Source organism: Enhydra lutris, unplaced genomic scaffold, assembly GCF_002288905.1.
Source record: "Enhydra lutris kenyoni isolate GAN:26980312 unplaced genomic scaffold, ASM228890v2 scaffoldscaffold17, whole genome shotgun sequence".
Lineage (NCBI taxonomy): Eukaryota > Metazoa > Chordata > Mammalia > Carnivora > Mustelidae > Enhydra > Enhydra lutris.
In genome coordinates, this window is record NW_019154101.1 from 39,407,141 (window position 1) to 39,424,658 (window position 17,518).

The following is a 17,518-nucleotide window of genomic DNA, read 5'->3' on the forward strand; positions in this document are numbered from 1 at the left end:
AATATATAACCAAACTACTTTTTTTTTTTAATCGCCACATTGTTAATGGCTATAGTCATTGCTGCTTGTTTTTTTTCTTCTTTCAGATTTTTATTTAAATTCTAGTTAGTTAGCATAAAGTGTAATATTGGTTGCTGGAGTAGAATTTAGTGATTCATCACTTACATGTAACACCCAGCGCTCATGAAAACAAGTACCCTCCTTCATGCCCATCACCCATTCAGCTCACCCCCCACCCACCTCTCTCCATCAACCCTCAGTTTGTTCTCTGTCTTTAAGTGTCTCTTATGGTTTGCTTCTCTCTATTTTTTTCCCCCTTTCCCATAAGTTCATCTGCTTTGTTTCTTAAATTCCACATATGAGTGAAATCATATGACATTTGTCTTTGGCTATTTTGCTTAGTGTAATATACCCTAGCTCCATCCATGTTGCTGCAAATGCCAAGATTTCATTCTTTTTGACAGCTGAGTAATATTCCATTGTGCATGTATACCACCTCTTCTTTATCCATTCATCAATCAGTGGGCATTTTGGCTCTTTCTGTAGTTTGGCTATTGTGGACATTGCCACTATGAACATTGGGAGCTTCTTGTTTCTTACTATGGTAAGCAGCGGTATGATGACCATTCTTGTATGTCCCTGTACACATGCTCCAGCGTTTCCAGAGTTTCAGAGTTTGTAACCTTTTATGCACTGTGGCTCCTGTTGCCAATTTTGTAAAACTTCAGCACACAATGAAAATAAATGCATCTGTGTATTAGTTGAGTATCAATGACAGGGAACGGTGGAAAACAAAATAACTGTTTGGGTTAGCACCATGAGAACACATCACTTCACTGTTTGGTGGAGGAATGACTGCTAAGTATAGTTGCCAAATGGTTGGCCAGCTGCAGGTCACGGAAGTATCTGTAGAGAGTAACACATGACTACTTGAAACCTAACGATGGGCCCCACAATTGCAATTTCAGAGTAGTGGTCAACACATGTGACATTTGAAGATATTTGCAACAACTGTAATTATATGTAAAATAGTGTAATTTCTTCCATAAAGTCACAGTTATTGCTAATAGTATTGTGGCTTACTTACCTGCATTGATAAATTGATAACTGAAGAAAAAGCTGAACTTGGACTAAAGATGAATTTTTTTCAACTCTCCATGTTCATGGATTCCTGAAATTTTAACTCTGGACCCCAAAGGACACTTGACTAGGAAGTCCTGGTCCAGAATGTGAATCTGGGAGCATAATTGATGGGTCATGGGGCATTTACCCATTTGACATTACAACAAAATGCCAAACAATTTTCCAATATAGGTGTATCAATATCCACTTCTGCCATGCCTGGATAAGAAATTTCTTTGTAAGGCATCATGGCCAACACTTATATTACCTAATATTTCAAATTTTGCCAGTGTGGTGAGTGTCAAAGGGTATTTATTGCTTAATAGGTAATATATTCACATGTTCAAAAATAAAAATATAAGGGACCCTTAGGTTGCACAGTCAGTTAAGCATCTGATTCTTGGTTTTAGCTCAGGTCATGATCTCAGGGCTGTGAGATTGAGCCCCATATCAGGTTCCACGCTCAGCACAGAGTCTGCTTGGAATTCTTTCTCCCTCTCCCTCTGCTCCTCCTACTCATGCTCTCTCTCTCTCCAATAAATAAATCTTTAAAAAAATAAAAAATGAAAATATAAGGCATACATGAAGAACTCTTGTTTCTATTAATATACTTCCCCATTTTCACTGCTCTGCACTCCATAGGACATTTGTTGCATTTTGTTATGCAAATTCAGAGAAACACAGAGATATTATATTATATTCCATAACCTCCCTTCTTCTATTTAAAATTTAACAAAAGAGTTTTTACTTAGTAAGTACTGGAGATAATTTCATATTTATACATAAAGAGTGTTTCTATTCTTAAAGTTGCATTATATTTCTTGAGGTGACTGAACCCTAGTTCATTTCTACTCACCTCTCTAGATGGCATAAGATACCTTGCAGGGCACATCATTGCATTCAAGTGAGCAATTTTTTTTAGTATTAGTTGAAAAGCAGACAAACAATTGAGAATGAATAGATTTGAACAGTTATAAAAGTTTTTCTTTAGTTTTAAGCTATTCCATGCAGTAGTTTTAGAGAGTCAAGAACACCATAAAAATAGTCAATCTGTCTTATTCCTCCTTATTCCCTTAGTCTTCCTCCCCAGAGTCAATCCCTTTTATTAGTGTTTTTTCTGGTGCGTAGCTCTACATTTCTAAATAGTAGGCACGCATACTGTTGTTGTTTATCAGCACTGGTGAAAATGCTTGGCATATGGCAGACACAGTTACATATTTATTCAATGATGGGATTCTATTTATTTCTTGATCTATCAGTTTAGATATTACCCCTTGTTGTGGAAGATAAGTATTTAGCACTGCTGTCCTCTCTCACAATGGCAAACCTTCACTTTCCTCTGCCTTCCAGATTAGTTTACTTCAGAAGTCTTTGTTGAATCTATATTCTAGCTATATAAGGATAATTACTGTGGAGACAATAAAGAAAAGAAATTCCCATGTCTGTCTGTCTGTCTGTCTATCTATCATCTATCGACATATCACACTTTATTTATTCATTCATCCATCAACGGACACCTGGTGAATAATTCTGGTCTGACCATGGGTGTAAAAATATTTCCTTGAGATACTGCCTTCAATTCTGTTGGGTTTTTATCCAGATGTGGAATTGTTGGAACACCTGGTAAGTCTACTTTAATTTTTCAGGAGCTACCATACAGTTTTTCACTTTATAGTCTCACTAGGAATGCACAAGACTTCCAGTTGCTCTACATCCTCACCAACATGCACTCCTGTTTTATTTTTTTGTAATAGTAGCCATCATAATGGGTATGAGGTTATAACTCATTATACTTTTGACCTGCATTTCCCTAATGATTAGTGATGTTGAACATCTTTTCATATGCTTTTTGGTCACTTGTATATCTTCTTTGTATAAATATCTAAGTCCCTTGCCCATTTTTAAATTAGTTTATTTGATTTTTGTTGTTCTTTGTATAAGTTCTTTATATATTGTTGATGCTACCCTTTTATCAGATACATGACTTGCAGATATTCTCTTCCATTCCACAGGTTGCATCTTCTTGGTATTGATGCACAGAATTTTCTATTTTGATGTAGTCCAGCTTATCTATTTTTACATTTGTTATTGCTGTTGTTTAGTGTCATATCCAAGAAATCATCACCAAATTCAATGTCATGAAGCTTTCCCCCTGTTTTCTTCTAAAAGATTTATAGCTCTATTCTCTTTGTCTTTATGTCAACCTTGTCATCCAAACTTTCTGTTGAGTTTACCTCACTTTCCTATTTTTAGTTTCTAAGAGCTCTCATTCTTCATTGTATTTTTTGTAGAAGTTTCTTATTTTGTAGATGGATGTTCTCTGATCTTTCTGATTTTACCAATTTAAAAAAGGTATCCCTATATATTGTTTTAGTTTTCTATTAATCTCTCCACCCACACACTTTAGTTTCTTTCTTTGATCTAAGTTTCCTTCCTCAATTGTCTGGTGATACTTTGTTGCACATCTATATCCAAGGAATTCATGATATTAATTGACTGCTGATTGGAGGTGGCTTTATAGAATGGCTAGAGCTTGTCAGCCAGTAGGATAATTAACTTAGGATAATTGGGGGATAAATGAGCTTCATTTGGGGGTAAGATTAGCTCCAAATGTAGATTCTTTGGGGGTTTTTTCCTTGGCCTTGGTTGGTTTCTCCAGTTAAGAGTCTTCTAATCTCCCTCCTGGGGTGGAATGGGTCACAGGGATTGGCATACACTTATCCATCAGTGTTCTTACAGCCAAGGAGCACAGGGGAGCCAAGAGTCTCAAAGTTCAGCACATGGATTTTCACTTAATTCCTCCCTTCTCTTTAGAGTAGCTCTGTTTCCCATAGTACCTGTGAACCCAGGTCTGGAGATTGCTCATTTAATTTCTCCATGTGAAGCAATTTCCAGTGTCCCATGTAGGCAGAAGAAGGCTAGATGTTAAATCACAAAGGATTATAGCAAAATGGGGATTTGTCTCTTCCTTAAATAGTCATTTAACCCATTCCTGTATTTTGATATGAGGCTGTATAGCATTCTCTTCTCCTCAGATGCCCACTAATCATTTCTGGGGCCCTAAGGCATGTATGTGATGGGCTTGCTTCTCCCTTGCTTCTCAGGTAGCTCTGTTCTGTTATTACCTGCATCTCTTTACATCATCCAAAATATTGTTGCCATCATCCATTATGTCTGAATGACTTTGTACCGTTTAACCTTTTATACATATTTTAATTGTGTCACAGAGGAAATGGAGTTGCACAAATGAATTCAACTTCATTTCCCTGTTTAAATTTGGAGGAAGCATTTTTATAATTTGAAACATACCTTTCTAGTTTCCGTACATTAACTGTCAATTATAATCTCATCTCATTATATTTGATCTGTAATCACATCAGATGCTTCATACCAAGCAGAATAACTACTTGAGGATATTATTGTTTTAATTTAACTTGTATTTTAAGACTCAATTATTTAATAAACTCTCATATTCTGGGTTTTAATTTCACAAATTTAAGCCCTCAGGCAATTATTAAAATAAATTCACATCCTTGAACTATAAGGTTAAAAACAAAGTTTCTGCTTTACCATGTTTTAGGAACTATTTGCAGAAATTTATTTCTTCGATGATTAAAAGACAGTATTAACTCTTTTAAAAGCATTGGTGCTTTAAATAGCTAACATGTTTTCTGAATTTATAAATGGTTTCTTAACGTGTTCCTTTCATTTCACAGGGTAATGTTATTTCACAAGCTATACTTGGAAAAGGTAAATTAATAATCTCATGACTTTCACAAACATCAAAACGCAAAAGGATCTCTGCTTCTTGACAGCTCTTAGAGGTCCCTTCTCCTGGCTCTTGGTGGTCTGTCTCCAATGTCTCCTCTGATGTGTTAACTTTAATCTGCTTTGGGCTAGAAAACTCAGATAATCTCACTTGTTAAATTCATTCTTAAAGTCAAAATCAAAGATATCTGATAAAGGGCCCATGAGTACAGCTCATGTGTTTTCATACACGTACTTGATGATCAAAGCAAGGAAACCATCACCAACCAATTCCTCAGTTCCTAAATATAGACTTGGCCAATCCTCAAATCTAAAGAAGCGTTATGTGGCATGTACATATGTAACATTTTGACTCAGGAAGCCTGTAAGAACTTTATGACATCACTTGATCAACATAAAATAAGATGTAGAATTGCTAACGATGTGAAAGCATTTAAGTGGCTTCTGAAATGTATTTGTTGTGATAGCTCTCTGTTCTCCTTTCTTCTGATGCATGAGCTACCCCTCCCTCTTCCTCTCTTACATGAACTTGTCTGCCTATAGCAGATGTCAAATACTTAAACTAGATAATTTCTGCTGTATCTTTATAATCTGTGAAGAATGGTCACACAAATTTATGAAAGTGATTTCAAAAGTTTTGAACACTCTGCTATTTAAGTTAGGATTACATTCTCCTGGGTGTACGAAAATGTGTCTCTGCATGGGCCTCCCTAAATTTGAGGCTTGCATGTAAATGATTGCCTCGGGAAACATTTTTTTCAAAAGTAGAATTCAATATGCAAATTGTCCTCTATAATTTTCCATATCTCAATAACTTAATATTTAATGATGTAGGTGCAATTGATATGTTTGTCTTCTGCTATGCACAGACGAACTGATAGACTTTGGATTGAATGATGCAACCCATCAAGGGGAAGGATTAAGTTTGGAAAGAGATTTGGTCAGCCTGACAACAGCAACACAGGATAAATCACAGGAGGAGTTTGCAACCATAAATAATAATGTTTCTAAAGAAATATGGTTGGATTTTGAAGACTTCTGTGTTTGTTTTCAGTAAGTATAAGTTTTTTAATGTGTATTAAATATAGTGGATATATAAGCCATTAACTTTTACCTATCATTCAAAAGAGTTAAACCAATATTAGTCTGATATTGATATGATACCCAGTAAAAATGTTAGAGAGAAAAATAAGTGAGTTGATAGTCCACATAGAATATTAATAATAGCCAAACAGATCTCAGGCCAGTGTCTGCTCATCCTCAGAGACTTATTTGTTGATGAAGTGAAAGATAGTTTACTTACTGAGAGGGATCATTTTTGTCTCCTTCGGACAACTAATTCAATGCAGTTGTTACTCTTTTCCCCTGGCTTTATTGACCTAAGAGTTGATAAATAAAATTGTAAGATATTTATATATCTTAAATATATATATGTAAATATATATCTTAAACATATCTAAATATAAATATAATATATATATTATATATCTTAATGTACATGGTGATGAATCAATATACATTATGAAAGATTCTCCCCATCGAGTTAACACATAAAACACCTCACACATTTGCCAATTGGTGGGAGGGGGCAGGAATATTTAAGTTATACTCTCCTAGCAAATTTCAGTAATACAATCCAGTATTATCAAGAACAGTCACCATGTTATACATTAGATCCTCAGACGTTATTCATCTTATAACTGAACGTTTGTATCCACTTACCAACCTCTTCTTAACTCCCCCACCCTTAGCCCCTGGCAACCACTATTTTCCTGGGTTGTTGTTATATAAGTTTCTTTAAATTTTCTTCCGTCTTTTCCTTGTTCTGCCTGTAATCATTTGATTCCATGAAACTTAGCATGTAGTACTAGTTCATTGCATATGGTGACAGTAACCTGTTATAAATAATGTTTTTCAGGAACATATATATTTTCCACAAGCCCAATTCATATTGCCTTAGCTTTCAAAAAACAGAATTCAAGGTAAATATATTGTGGTCTCTTCTCTTTTCCTTTTATGTAAATTTTGATTAAATCATGCTAGTACAAAACACCTTCAAATCTATCAAGCATTTCCAAATTTGTAATTATATTAACAAAATCAATTCCTAGAGTCTTCTACTGATCTCTTATCCAGACAATAAGCAAAATTCTGCTACCTTGTATCTCCAATTATGATTTATCTGATTCTGTTCAATCCTGAGCTGCATTATTATGTAAATTCACTTTAAAAATGTTTGATTTATGAATAACTGAAGCACAAATAAATTCACTATATTTGATTTCAATTAGTGTCTATTGAATTGCATGCTATTCCTAAAACAAAAGCACATTTCTACTACTATTTCTGCTTTTTTTGTCCATGTTCTGTCTACGTGGAGCCGGTTCCCTATCATCTTTATTGCCTTCATCTGGCTAATGCTAGAAGTCTTTCAGAACTTGACTCTGTGAGACTTTCTTCCTTGGCCACAGAGTCTAGGTCAAGTACCCTGCACTCTGTGTGACTTGTACTTACCCTTCTCTGTCCCACTGGCCTGATTACTTCTCTGTGCTCCTCCTCCCACCCACCCGTTTGATGTTATCATCTTAAGAAGGACTCTGTCCTTTTGTGTATTATTACAATGCTGGTCCTGGGATAAGGCAGAAACTCAATAAAAAAAATTAAAGACTGAATTAATTAACAAATCTCACATTGTGTGGCATTTTGGAGAAAACTATGAAACATAGTCTAGGAAACTGGCTTGTACTGAAACTCTTATATTGCTCATAGGGGGGCATTCAAGCCCCCAGCGATAATGGCACATCTCTATAAGGCCTGTGCAGAGGTGGGGGAAGAAAGAACTGTTGGAGATGACTTTTCTCATTGCACTCATATCAGATGAAAATGCAGGCAAAGAAAACCTTTTGAGCATTTTTCATGAGGTGCTCTTTAGCTGGATGTCTGCTCTGAAGTGAAGGATCAGGTCCCTAGTAGTGCCTGGGGGGAAGGTAGCTGGGAGAAATAGTCAACCTAGCTCTGGAGTTTATCTCTAAAGACACCCAGAGGAGTGCTTTGACTTTATAAAGATAACAACACTGCTAATTGGGAATAACTGAACCCAGAGTATGGGGTGAGAATAACATACAGTTTACAGGTCACTGCAGCATATTTCCATATTTGCACTGTGGGCAATAATAAGAAGAAGTCATTTAGAGGTGCTTACTCTGTTGGCCCTGCAGTAGGTTCTTTATTGTATTAACTCTGCATAGCAAACCCTAGAAAAGGACTATTATGATCAACATTTTTCAGGGAAGGAAACTGAGGCAGGTCAAGGCTGAGTAAACTGCCCAAGACCACCCATCTGGTAAGTGGCACAAGCGTCCTGAGAATTGTGCCTGATGTGAAGCCTGTGCCTTTCTCACTAGTTCTTCCCTCTCACTAGGTTTTCCGGGTTGGTGGCCTGGAACCAGGCTGCCTGGTTTTGAATTCATGTTTCCTTTGGGGTGGGATCTGACTAAGTTCATTCCTTTTTGCTTCCATTTTCTCATCTATGAAATTATTGCAGTAAGAGCCCTATAGATAGGGTTGGGAAATAATGGAGAGAATGTATATAAAACACTTAGAAGAATGCCTAGTATTAACAAGGGATAATCAGTGTTGGTGGTCATTGTTACTAAAGGCAGTTTGGTTATGCATTTGCTATTACACAACTATCCCAACACGTGTGTGTGTGTGTGTGTGTGTGTGTGTGTGTGTGTGTGTAAAACAATGGCCAACTGTTCTTTATTCTGATCCTATTTTTACAAAGTGATGTAAATACAGATTTCTCAGTCCCTTCTTCATTCCCCTGAATTTTTTTTTTAATTTTTAACATCAATGGTATGGGAAAACAATAATTTTTTCTGAGAGGGCTTTGGAATCCAAACTTAAAGCCTTTGGGATGACCTGAAAGGAAGGGTTGGTTGTGGTCTAAGGCCAGGCATTCCTGATTTTAATGGCCACAGGCACTGCCAGCTGAGCCCGAGGCTCCTTCCAGCACATTCTATAGATGTTCCATTGGTACTCCATGTAAAGGTGGGGCAGGGAGTTCCCAAAGGTCCCCTGTGCAGGCACCAGAGCACCTCCGTGTGACCTCTAGGGCCACACTGTCCCTAAATTCTCAGATTCTCAAAAATGGCAGCAAATGAGCTTTGTGCAGAAACTCCTCCTCCAGCATGCACAGGTAGGCTGGCAAACCCAAGCTTCCTTCATAATTTTAGAGAGTGTATTCTTGCAACAACTGCCTTTATAACCAATGTGTGGCAGCCAGAAGGAAACAAAGAAGATAGATGGCAAATGCTTACTATTGAAAAATATCGGGGGAAGCAGTCATTTAAAACATGGTCATGTTGTATCAAGCATTTCCAGCAATCTTGTCACACTTGATTAAATAACAAGGTTGTGTTTTTCACAGTATCACTAGAGATTTTTCTTTCATATTTTAAACGTTTATTTAAATATCATTGTGTAATAAAATGAAAGCTTAAGTCTATAATAGCAATGAAATTAATTTAACACACTTGCTATATGCCATCTGTCAGAATTATGTTGAAGCACCAGTCAGTTGAGAGGCAATACAAGTACAATAGTCTCAAAGACCAGTCCTGGAGCTGCTCAATAGAAAGACCTACTTTTGACTCTCAGCTTTGCTATTTGCAAATTCTGCCACCTTTGGCAAATTACTTATTCTCTTTGTGTTTCAGTTTCTCCACCCACAATTATGCATATAATAGTACCCATTGAGGATAGACTGAGTTCATGTTCATGTAACCCTTACATGGCTGTCCTTTAAGGGAAGTTCTGGTTTTACTCAGTACTCTCTTGCATCTTCAAAACAAAAACCCAGCCTGGTGCATTGGTGTTCAATGGCTGTATTTCTGAAGATACTGTAAAAAAAGGACAAAAGTATTTATATCACACACCACCCTGCAAAATACCTTAATAGAACCCATTAGACATTTCCATTCTCTGCTAAGGTTACTCTGTGGCCTATTATCAAGGACCAATATATATTCTTTGAGCACTGCTCAGCTTCCAGCCCAGTCTCCTCCATTTGTTATTTCTGGAACAAGCATATCCCTTTTCTTTGCTCTTGGAGAAGAGTTTTGACTCTCTGTTATGGGACAACCAATCTTACACACAGGTCCTACAGACCCATCTTCCATAGACTATTGCCAACATTTACCTAGTGTGATTTTCTTCATATCATGAAAGCTGTGAAATATTTATCATGGTGTCTAGGGCATAGTAGGTTCTCTCTAAATGTTAGGTATTGTATGATTATTACAAGTAGCAAATACAGCATTAATAGACTAATACTAAATTCAGTGATTTATCTGATTTCTTGCAGTTCTCAGATGAACGTGTGCCCTACTATCTATTTGTGGATAGTCTAAAACCTATCGAACTGCTGGTTTGCTTTTCTGCATTGGTACGATGGGGAGAATCTGGAGGTAAGAGAGCTTTGAGAAAATTACAGTCTTTTTAAATTTTTTAAATTTTTAAAAAATTTTTTTAGTGTAAATTATAGTCTTAAATCCCAGCTTACTTTCATTCAGTCCAGGGGAAATACAAGATGTTTAAGCTGTAGATGCAGGAACTTATTTCCTCTCCAGAGTCTCTAAGAAAGTCTTCCTTACATCACCTTTCAGGAGGCTCTTCCTGTTCAGACATTGTGGGTTATGCTCACTCTTGCCACCTACACCTCTCCTTGTCTTAGTCCTGTGTTCCCCTCTTTGGCATGATACCTACTTTTTTGTTCTTTCCCCTTCCACATGTCTTCATTCTTGAGTCTTTTAAAACTCTATTTAAAAACATGCAGTCTTTCTTTGATTTGACAATTCTGAAGCTCTTTTATGCCATCTCAACTTGGCCTTTGTTTTCATAATTATATTCTAGAAGGTACCTGCCTTATAACTGTGTCATCTCAAACATCTCAATTTCAGGCTCTGACTACAGGACCTGACTCTCCAGTTCACTCTTCCTAAAACCCTTACTCTTATAATCCTTTGACTCCTCCGGGACCACCGTCTACTGACCCTCCTACTTTTCTCTGTCCTCCTTCTCCTCATGTCCCTATTTCTCTCATCCCCAATGTCCATGACCCGCCATTGTAATGGTAGCCTTGGCCACACCTCAGTGTGATTGCTTTTCTTTCCCTCTCAGCTTCCTTTCCTGGCAAAACCCTGATATTGGTTGATTCAACAGATGAACTTTGCATCTTACCTGTGTGCATCAGAGCAGCTAAATGTGACTAGAGAAAAAAATAATCCTATCAGCTAGCCTCACTTTCAACTGAGGGCCGCAGATTTCAAAATGGCCCTTAAGCACTGCCAATGTTTCCCTGGTTCATGCATTCTCCACTCTTGTCCTCATGGAAGACTATCTCAAACCTCCAGATCTCTCCAACAGTTGCTCTTATCCTTGTGCATTTTTAGCTAATGACCTTACTGCTATTTCCACTGGCGGGATAGACAAAAATCAAGAATGACCCACCTCCTCTTCCCATAATGAGCTCTTCACAATACTGGTCATCTTCCCTGCTGCTCTCATGGAGGGACTATTTTTGCTTCTTTCTGAGACATGCCCCTTGCATATTTGCACATATGCACAAAACAACATTCTTCAAGTCTCTGTCCTGTTGGGTTAAAGTTAAATCTGTTTATTTAAAAACAGGCTAGGAAACAGCATTTTTTCCCCCTTACCAATCATAGTTTTACCTATGGTTTGTTTTTAATCTTACATGTACATTTATTTTTAACTAAGATAAACTTGGATAAGCAGATCACATTTTCCCTTTTAAAGAAAATTTGGATAATCGAAAGTTTTCTTGATTTTGATAAATAAAATTCAAAGTAGTACCTCCTTTTTCAGATGAAATAATGGTTTTTACTGGATTTCCCAAGATCAGTCATGTTAATTCTATGTGATCAATGAAAAGCTATGGCTCTTATAGAAAAAGCAAAGCCTAAACAGCAAGATCAAATCATCTATAGTTCAAATTTATAATACCTGGCACTGTGGAGGTACAATAAAAATTTGCTGAATGTTGACTATTAAATGTCCTGCCAACTTTGACAGCAGGAACTATGATTTTCCACTCAGTTATACCCAGTATTGTGAATGGTGTCTAGTGTAGCCATAGACAATAAGTATTCATTGAATAAATTTGCCAAACTTCAGTGGTATAAGCTTAGTATATCTACTAACTAATAACTCCTAAGCCACACCATGTCTTTAAACATTGAAATTCGATGTGTGCGGAGGTGTTTCAGGTCATGTTTTGCCCTTATATGCTCAGGTTATAAACAGGGTAAAAATATAAGCTAATTCCTGAAGATGTAATGTACACCAAAGTGACTATAGTTAACGACACTATATTGTATATTTGAAAATTGCTAAGTGAGTAAATTAAAGTTTCTCATTACAAGAAAAAAATTGTAATTGTGTGTAGTAATGGATGTTAACTAAATTTTCATGGTAATTATTTCACAATATGTGCAAATAGCAATCATTATATGATACACCTAAAACCAATAAAATGTCTTGTGTCAATGTTGTCTCAATTACATTTTTTTTTAAATTTAAAAAGTCTTTTGACCTTAGCTATGGATGAAAATTAGTTAATATTCTTTATTCATTTTAAGAGGAACACTTAATATGAAAATTAAATTTTTGTCCATTATTTGCTATTTCTACACATAGTCAAAGCTAAGAATCAAAATTAAAAACTTCGATTAAACAATGGGGTATTTTGATCTTGCTTTGCCACTATCTTAAGAAAATCTTTTATTTTCCCAGATGTGGTGTCTTTCCCCCTTAAAACTGCATCTAGAGAGATATTGTGATTTTTGCCACAGATTATTAAATGGGATAGTCTTGTCTGTACTTTTCTTAACTCTCCCACTCCTGGTTTCTTTAGTGAGAGATGATTCTGAGGAGGGAAAATGGACAGAGAGGAAGACCCGAGTCTCACCAGTGTTATTTCCAGTAGTTATTTATCCAGAGTATTTTCTCTGGGTTTTATGAATAATTTCAGGAAATCTCTAATTCCTGATATTATTATTGTTACTAATGTTGTAAAGGCCAGCTACACTGTCACAGTCAAATTTTAACATTTTTCCCTCTCCTCCTAGCTTTAGCAAAAGACAGCCCCCAAATAGAGCCTGGACTGCTTACAGCTGAATCAGTTTCTTGGAAATCTCTGAAGTCCCGGGAACTTGTTACAAAGATTCATACATATGCTACTAAGGCTACAGTGGTTCGCCTGCCTGTTGGGTATGGAGTGACTTCATTTTTCCCATATGAAGAATTTTTTGAAGCCTTGTAAACCACTGGCTACCAAATAAGTAAACAATATGGGACCTAGAATATTGTCTCCTGAAGTGATTTTGTAAGAAACAGAGCTATCACTAAGATTCTTGAGAAAAATAATTCCATGAACAAAGAAATTGAAGAAATGCTGTTCAGTGAATCTCCTTTTGGAATACTCATGATTGTCAAAGTCTGGTAATTTCTTAAGGAAGAATATAGTTTAGGAGCACTGAGGGTGGCTCAGTCGTTAAGCATCTGCCTTCAGCTCAGGTCATGATCCCAGGGTCCTGGGATCAAGCCTGGCAATGGGCTTCCTGCTCCGTGGGAAGCCTGCTTCTCCCCACTTTCCCTGCTTTGTGTTCTCTCTCTCGCTCTCTCTCTCTCTCTGTCAAATAAATAAATAAAATCTTAAAAAAAAAAAGAAAGAATATGGTTTAAAATATCATTTCTTAAAATTCATTTATTAAACAATCCCTTTTGTTTTCTGGTAAATCTTATATCCCTTGGTAAGAACTATGATTTTATTTGAAACCAGATTGACAAACATAGCATTTTTCCCCCTATGGTTTCTATATTTTTAACCTGTGGTTTGCTTTTAATCTTACCTATCGTTTTATTTTTAATTAAGATAAATTTGACTGAGGTAACATTTTCCATTTTAAAGAAAATATGCATAGTTGTAGCTTTCTTGATTTTGAAAACTAAAATTCAAAACATTACTTCCTATTTCAGATGAAATAAATATTTTTACTGGATTTCCTAAGATCAATCATGTTAATTCTATGTAATCAGTGAAAAGCTACAGCTCTTATAGAAAAAGCAAAGTCTACACAGCAAAATCAAATGTTAAAATAATGTGTGGCAAGCACCCAGTATTCCTAGAAAATAATAAATTTTAGAACTTCAGAGTTTCTCACTTCTACCCTAAAATCTTTGTCATAGAGAGACTTTCCCAGAAGTCATTATTTTGTCTGAGTGCTCATCCATCACAACAACCAAAAACAGGGAATTAATAAAGAACCTTCTTATATATATTCAAGTGTTTCCCCCAGGACCTAATCTATCTGCGTGAGTGTTTTAAGAATGTTCCAAGTGCTCAGTAACTGAGGAGAAATGAGCATTGCTGCTCTCAGTGATACCACAACCTGGTAGGAGAAGCACAAACAACATAGGTGAAATGACACATTTGTGAGGAAATGACTATGAAATGAATCTGAAATCTACAAAGCCTTAAGCACCATGAATTATTGTTAGGGAAAAATTGAGACTCATCTCCTGGGATGTGACTGCAGTGTATTACAGAGATCTCCCTCATGGTCAAGCTCATCATTTAGTATAACTATTTTCTGTCCTATGTAATTAATGCAATTATATCCCATGACCTCTGATGATTCTTTCAGAATGAAAATTCAAAGGTCTTTATCCCATCTGTGTTAAAAAATTCAACTTACTAATGTTTGACTTCATTTGAACACAGAGTGTCATCAAGCAATTAACAGAGGCTAGAACTACAACAAAGGAGCCCATTGGTCCTTATATATTTTCCATTGTCTTTAGGAGACATATGCTGCTCTTCACTGCATACTCCCCAGTAGGACATTCCATACACATCTGCAGCATGGTGACTTTTGTCGTTGGAGATGAAGATGTTGTGCTACCCCACTTTGAGCCCGTAAGTATTTAAGCAACCATGATTTTGTGTGTGTGTGTGTGTGTGTGTGTGTGTTTCCAAAGACTTGGAACTAAATCATATTCCTTACCCATTTTTCTTTTTACCTTTTAAAACTGTTAATTAAGAATTAAGAACTAAGAATTTTAAGAAACTCCTCCCAAATGTATTTATGTATAATAAATGGTCTAAATTCTGTAGAGATACAAATAAAATAATTTTAGATTTTCTCCAACTGCCTTCACCTCTGCTCTGTGGAATTCCCTGTCACATCCACATTTTTGGTAGATCCCATAGTATATTGGTTATTTGGGATGTCTAGAGGGTCAGTACAGACCTTTTCATTAAAGTTTAAAATTGTGGTATCATATCGTTCTTGTACCCCTTCATTGACCTAAGGAATTTGAAGTGTTTGACTCTGGAATTCAGGGAGAGAGGATCCATGGATAATTCTGTCATTCTTATTCATCTCTTCTTCTGGATTATCCAGTTTGTCTCTTTCTTTAGGCGACTTAACTTTATAAATGTTTAGTTATTTTAGTCTGCGAACTCATCTTTCCCTGGGGTTATCAGTTCCTCCATCTTGTAAAAATTACTGGGCCCGAAAACCAGGCCCTATTATTCTTCAGTTCTAATGAAGAAACAAGAGATAGACTAGTCCAAGAGCAGAGAGACAGAAACTCCTCAGAGCCATACATGATCACTCCCAGTGCTGTCATTAAACCAATTTTTCTGGTCATGGCTTCACCTCAGGGAGAAACACCATTGAGAAGATGCTTTCTCTAGGCTTTCAGAGGCTGGGGTAGAAGGTAATAGAATGGCAAATGCATTAAGGGGGCAATTCAGTTGCATCTGTCTTCATCCGGTCACCCCAGCAGGGTATCTGTACCATCCAGGCATAGCTGCTAGGCCATTCCTCACAATTTCTGCAGGGAACCAAGGAGCAATGATGGCACCATGGTGCACCCTAGGAAGGAACGAAAACACCTCACAATTTCACCCTCTTCATGTTGTCTCAAAGCACCCTCTGCTTTGGGTAGCTCCTCCTCTAGCCACCAACTACCCACTACAAACCGATCAAAATAATCTGTAAACTCCTTTTCCTCTCGGGGTTCTCTTCTTCTCTCTCTCTCTCTCCTCCTCTCTCTTTCTCTGCCCCCCCACCCCACACTGACTCTCTTTTTGATTTTGACCTACAGATTTGCAATTTGACATCCAATTTCTTTTTTCCATCAGCTTTATTGAGATAAAATAGGCAAATAAAATCATAAGTTATACAAACTGTACATTGTGGTCATGTGATATACATAAACATTGTGAAAGGATGCCCACCATCTAGTTAATTAACACAACCATCACCTCTCATACTTATCTTTTTGTTGTTAACAACATTTTTTTTTTTTGGGGGGTGACATTTGAGTTCTGGTCTCTTAACAAATACCAATTATACAATACGGTGTTATCAACTGTAGTCACTATGGTTTGCATGTAGATCTTCAGACCTTGTTCATCTTGTAGTTGAAGGTGCATATCCTTTCATGAACTGCTCATTTTACCCACTTCATAGCCCATGACAACCACTTTTCTACCCTCTGTTTTTGAGTTTGTTTTTAAATATTCCACACATAAATGATACTGTGCAGTGTTTGTTTTTCTCTGTCTGGTTTATTTCACTTAGCATAATGCCTTCAAAGTCTATCTATCCATGTTGTCACAAATGGCAGGATTTCCTTCTTTCTCATGGCTAAATAATATTCCGTTGTCTCTGTGTGTTTGTGTGTGTATAAGGTATAAATATATAAAATATATATGTGTACATATTATACATATATACTATAGCTATACATATATATAGTTATGTGTAACAGATATATATATATACACACACTACATATGTATTTATATATGCACACACATCTATCTATACACACACACATATTACATCTTCTCTATCCATTTATCCACTGATGGACACTTAGGTTGTTTCCATGTCCTAGCTAGTATATATAATGCTACAGTGAATATGGGGATGCAGATATGTTTTCAATGTCCTGTTTTCATTTTCTTTGGCTATATACCCAAAGTAAGATTGCTAGAATAGATGATAGTTCTATTTTAAATTTTTTGAGGAACTTCCATACTGTTTTCCATATCCCTATCCCCTTTTTGCATTCATTTTCTCCTCAGAGTCAGTAGCAGGAGGGAGCCAGAAGCAAGAGGGAGCCAGTTCGTCCTATTATCTTTTTACCTTTTTCACCCTCTTATCTTTTTAATCTTTATCACTCTCTCCCTGAACTCTTCTCTGCCCATCAGTTCTCCAATCCCACACAATTGTGTCAAAGTAATTCCTAGATGTCCTTGGGACTAAGTCTAGGTATCAATACTCTGGAGAAATTTCCTCTGGCTCCCAGTATGAGGTAGGTGTCCTTCCCATGTGTCCCCACTACAGCAGGAATTATAACCCTTGTTTTATATCTTTGAGATCATAGACCCTAGGAAAATGCCTTGATCAAGCAAGGGCTTCATAAATAACTATTGAATCAACTATATAGAAGAGGTTTAATATACTAACAGAAATTAAATTTGTATAAGCTTAATTGCACTTAAATAAAAATGAAAAAGAAAGTA

At 36.5% G+C, this 17,518-nt stretch overlaps 1 protein-coding gene across 1 annotated transcript in view; it reads left to right on the top strand.

Moving 5' to 3' along the window:
• LOC111147682 (androglobin) overlaps positions 1 to 17,518 on the top strand; it is a 164,093-nt gene that overhangs the window by 76,645 nt on the left and 69,930 nt on the right. The window contains exons 14-19 of the mRNA XM_022503902.1: positions 4,839 to 4,876; positions 5,758 to 5,943; positions 6,809 to 6,872; positions 10,259 to 10,361; positions 13,044 to 13,185; positions 14,779 to 14,893. Of these exons, the coding sequence (XP_022359610.1) occupies positions 4,839 to 4,876; positions 5,758 to 5,943; positions 6,809 to 6,872; positions 10,259 to 10,361; positions 13,044 to 13,185; positions 14,779 to 14,893 (648 nt within the window). The remainder of the gene's footprint in view (positions 1 to 4,838; positions 4,877 to 5,757; positions 5,944 to 6,808; positions 6,873 to 10,258; positions 10,362 to 13,043; positions 13,186 to 14,778; positions 14,894 to 17,518) is intronic.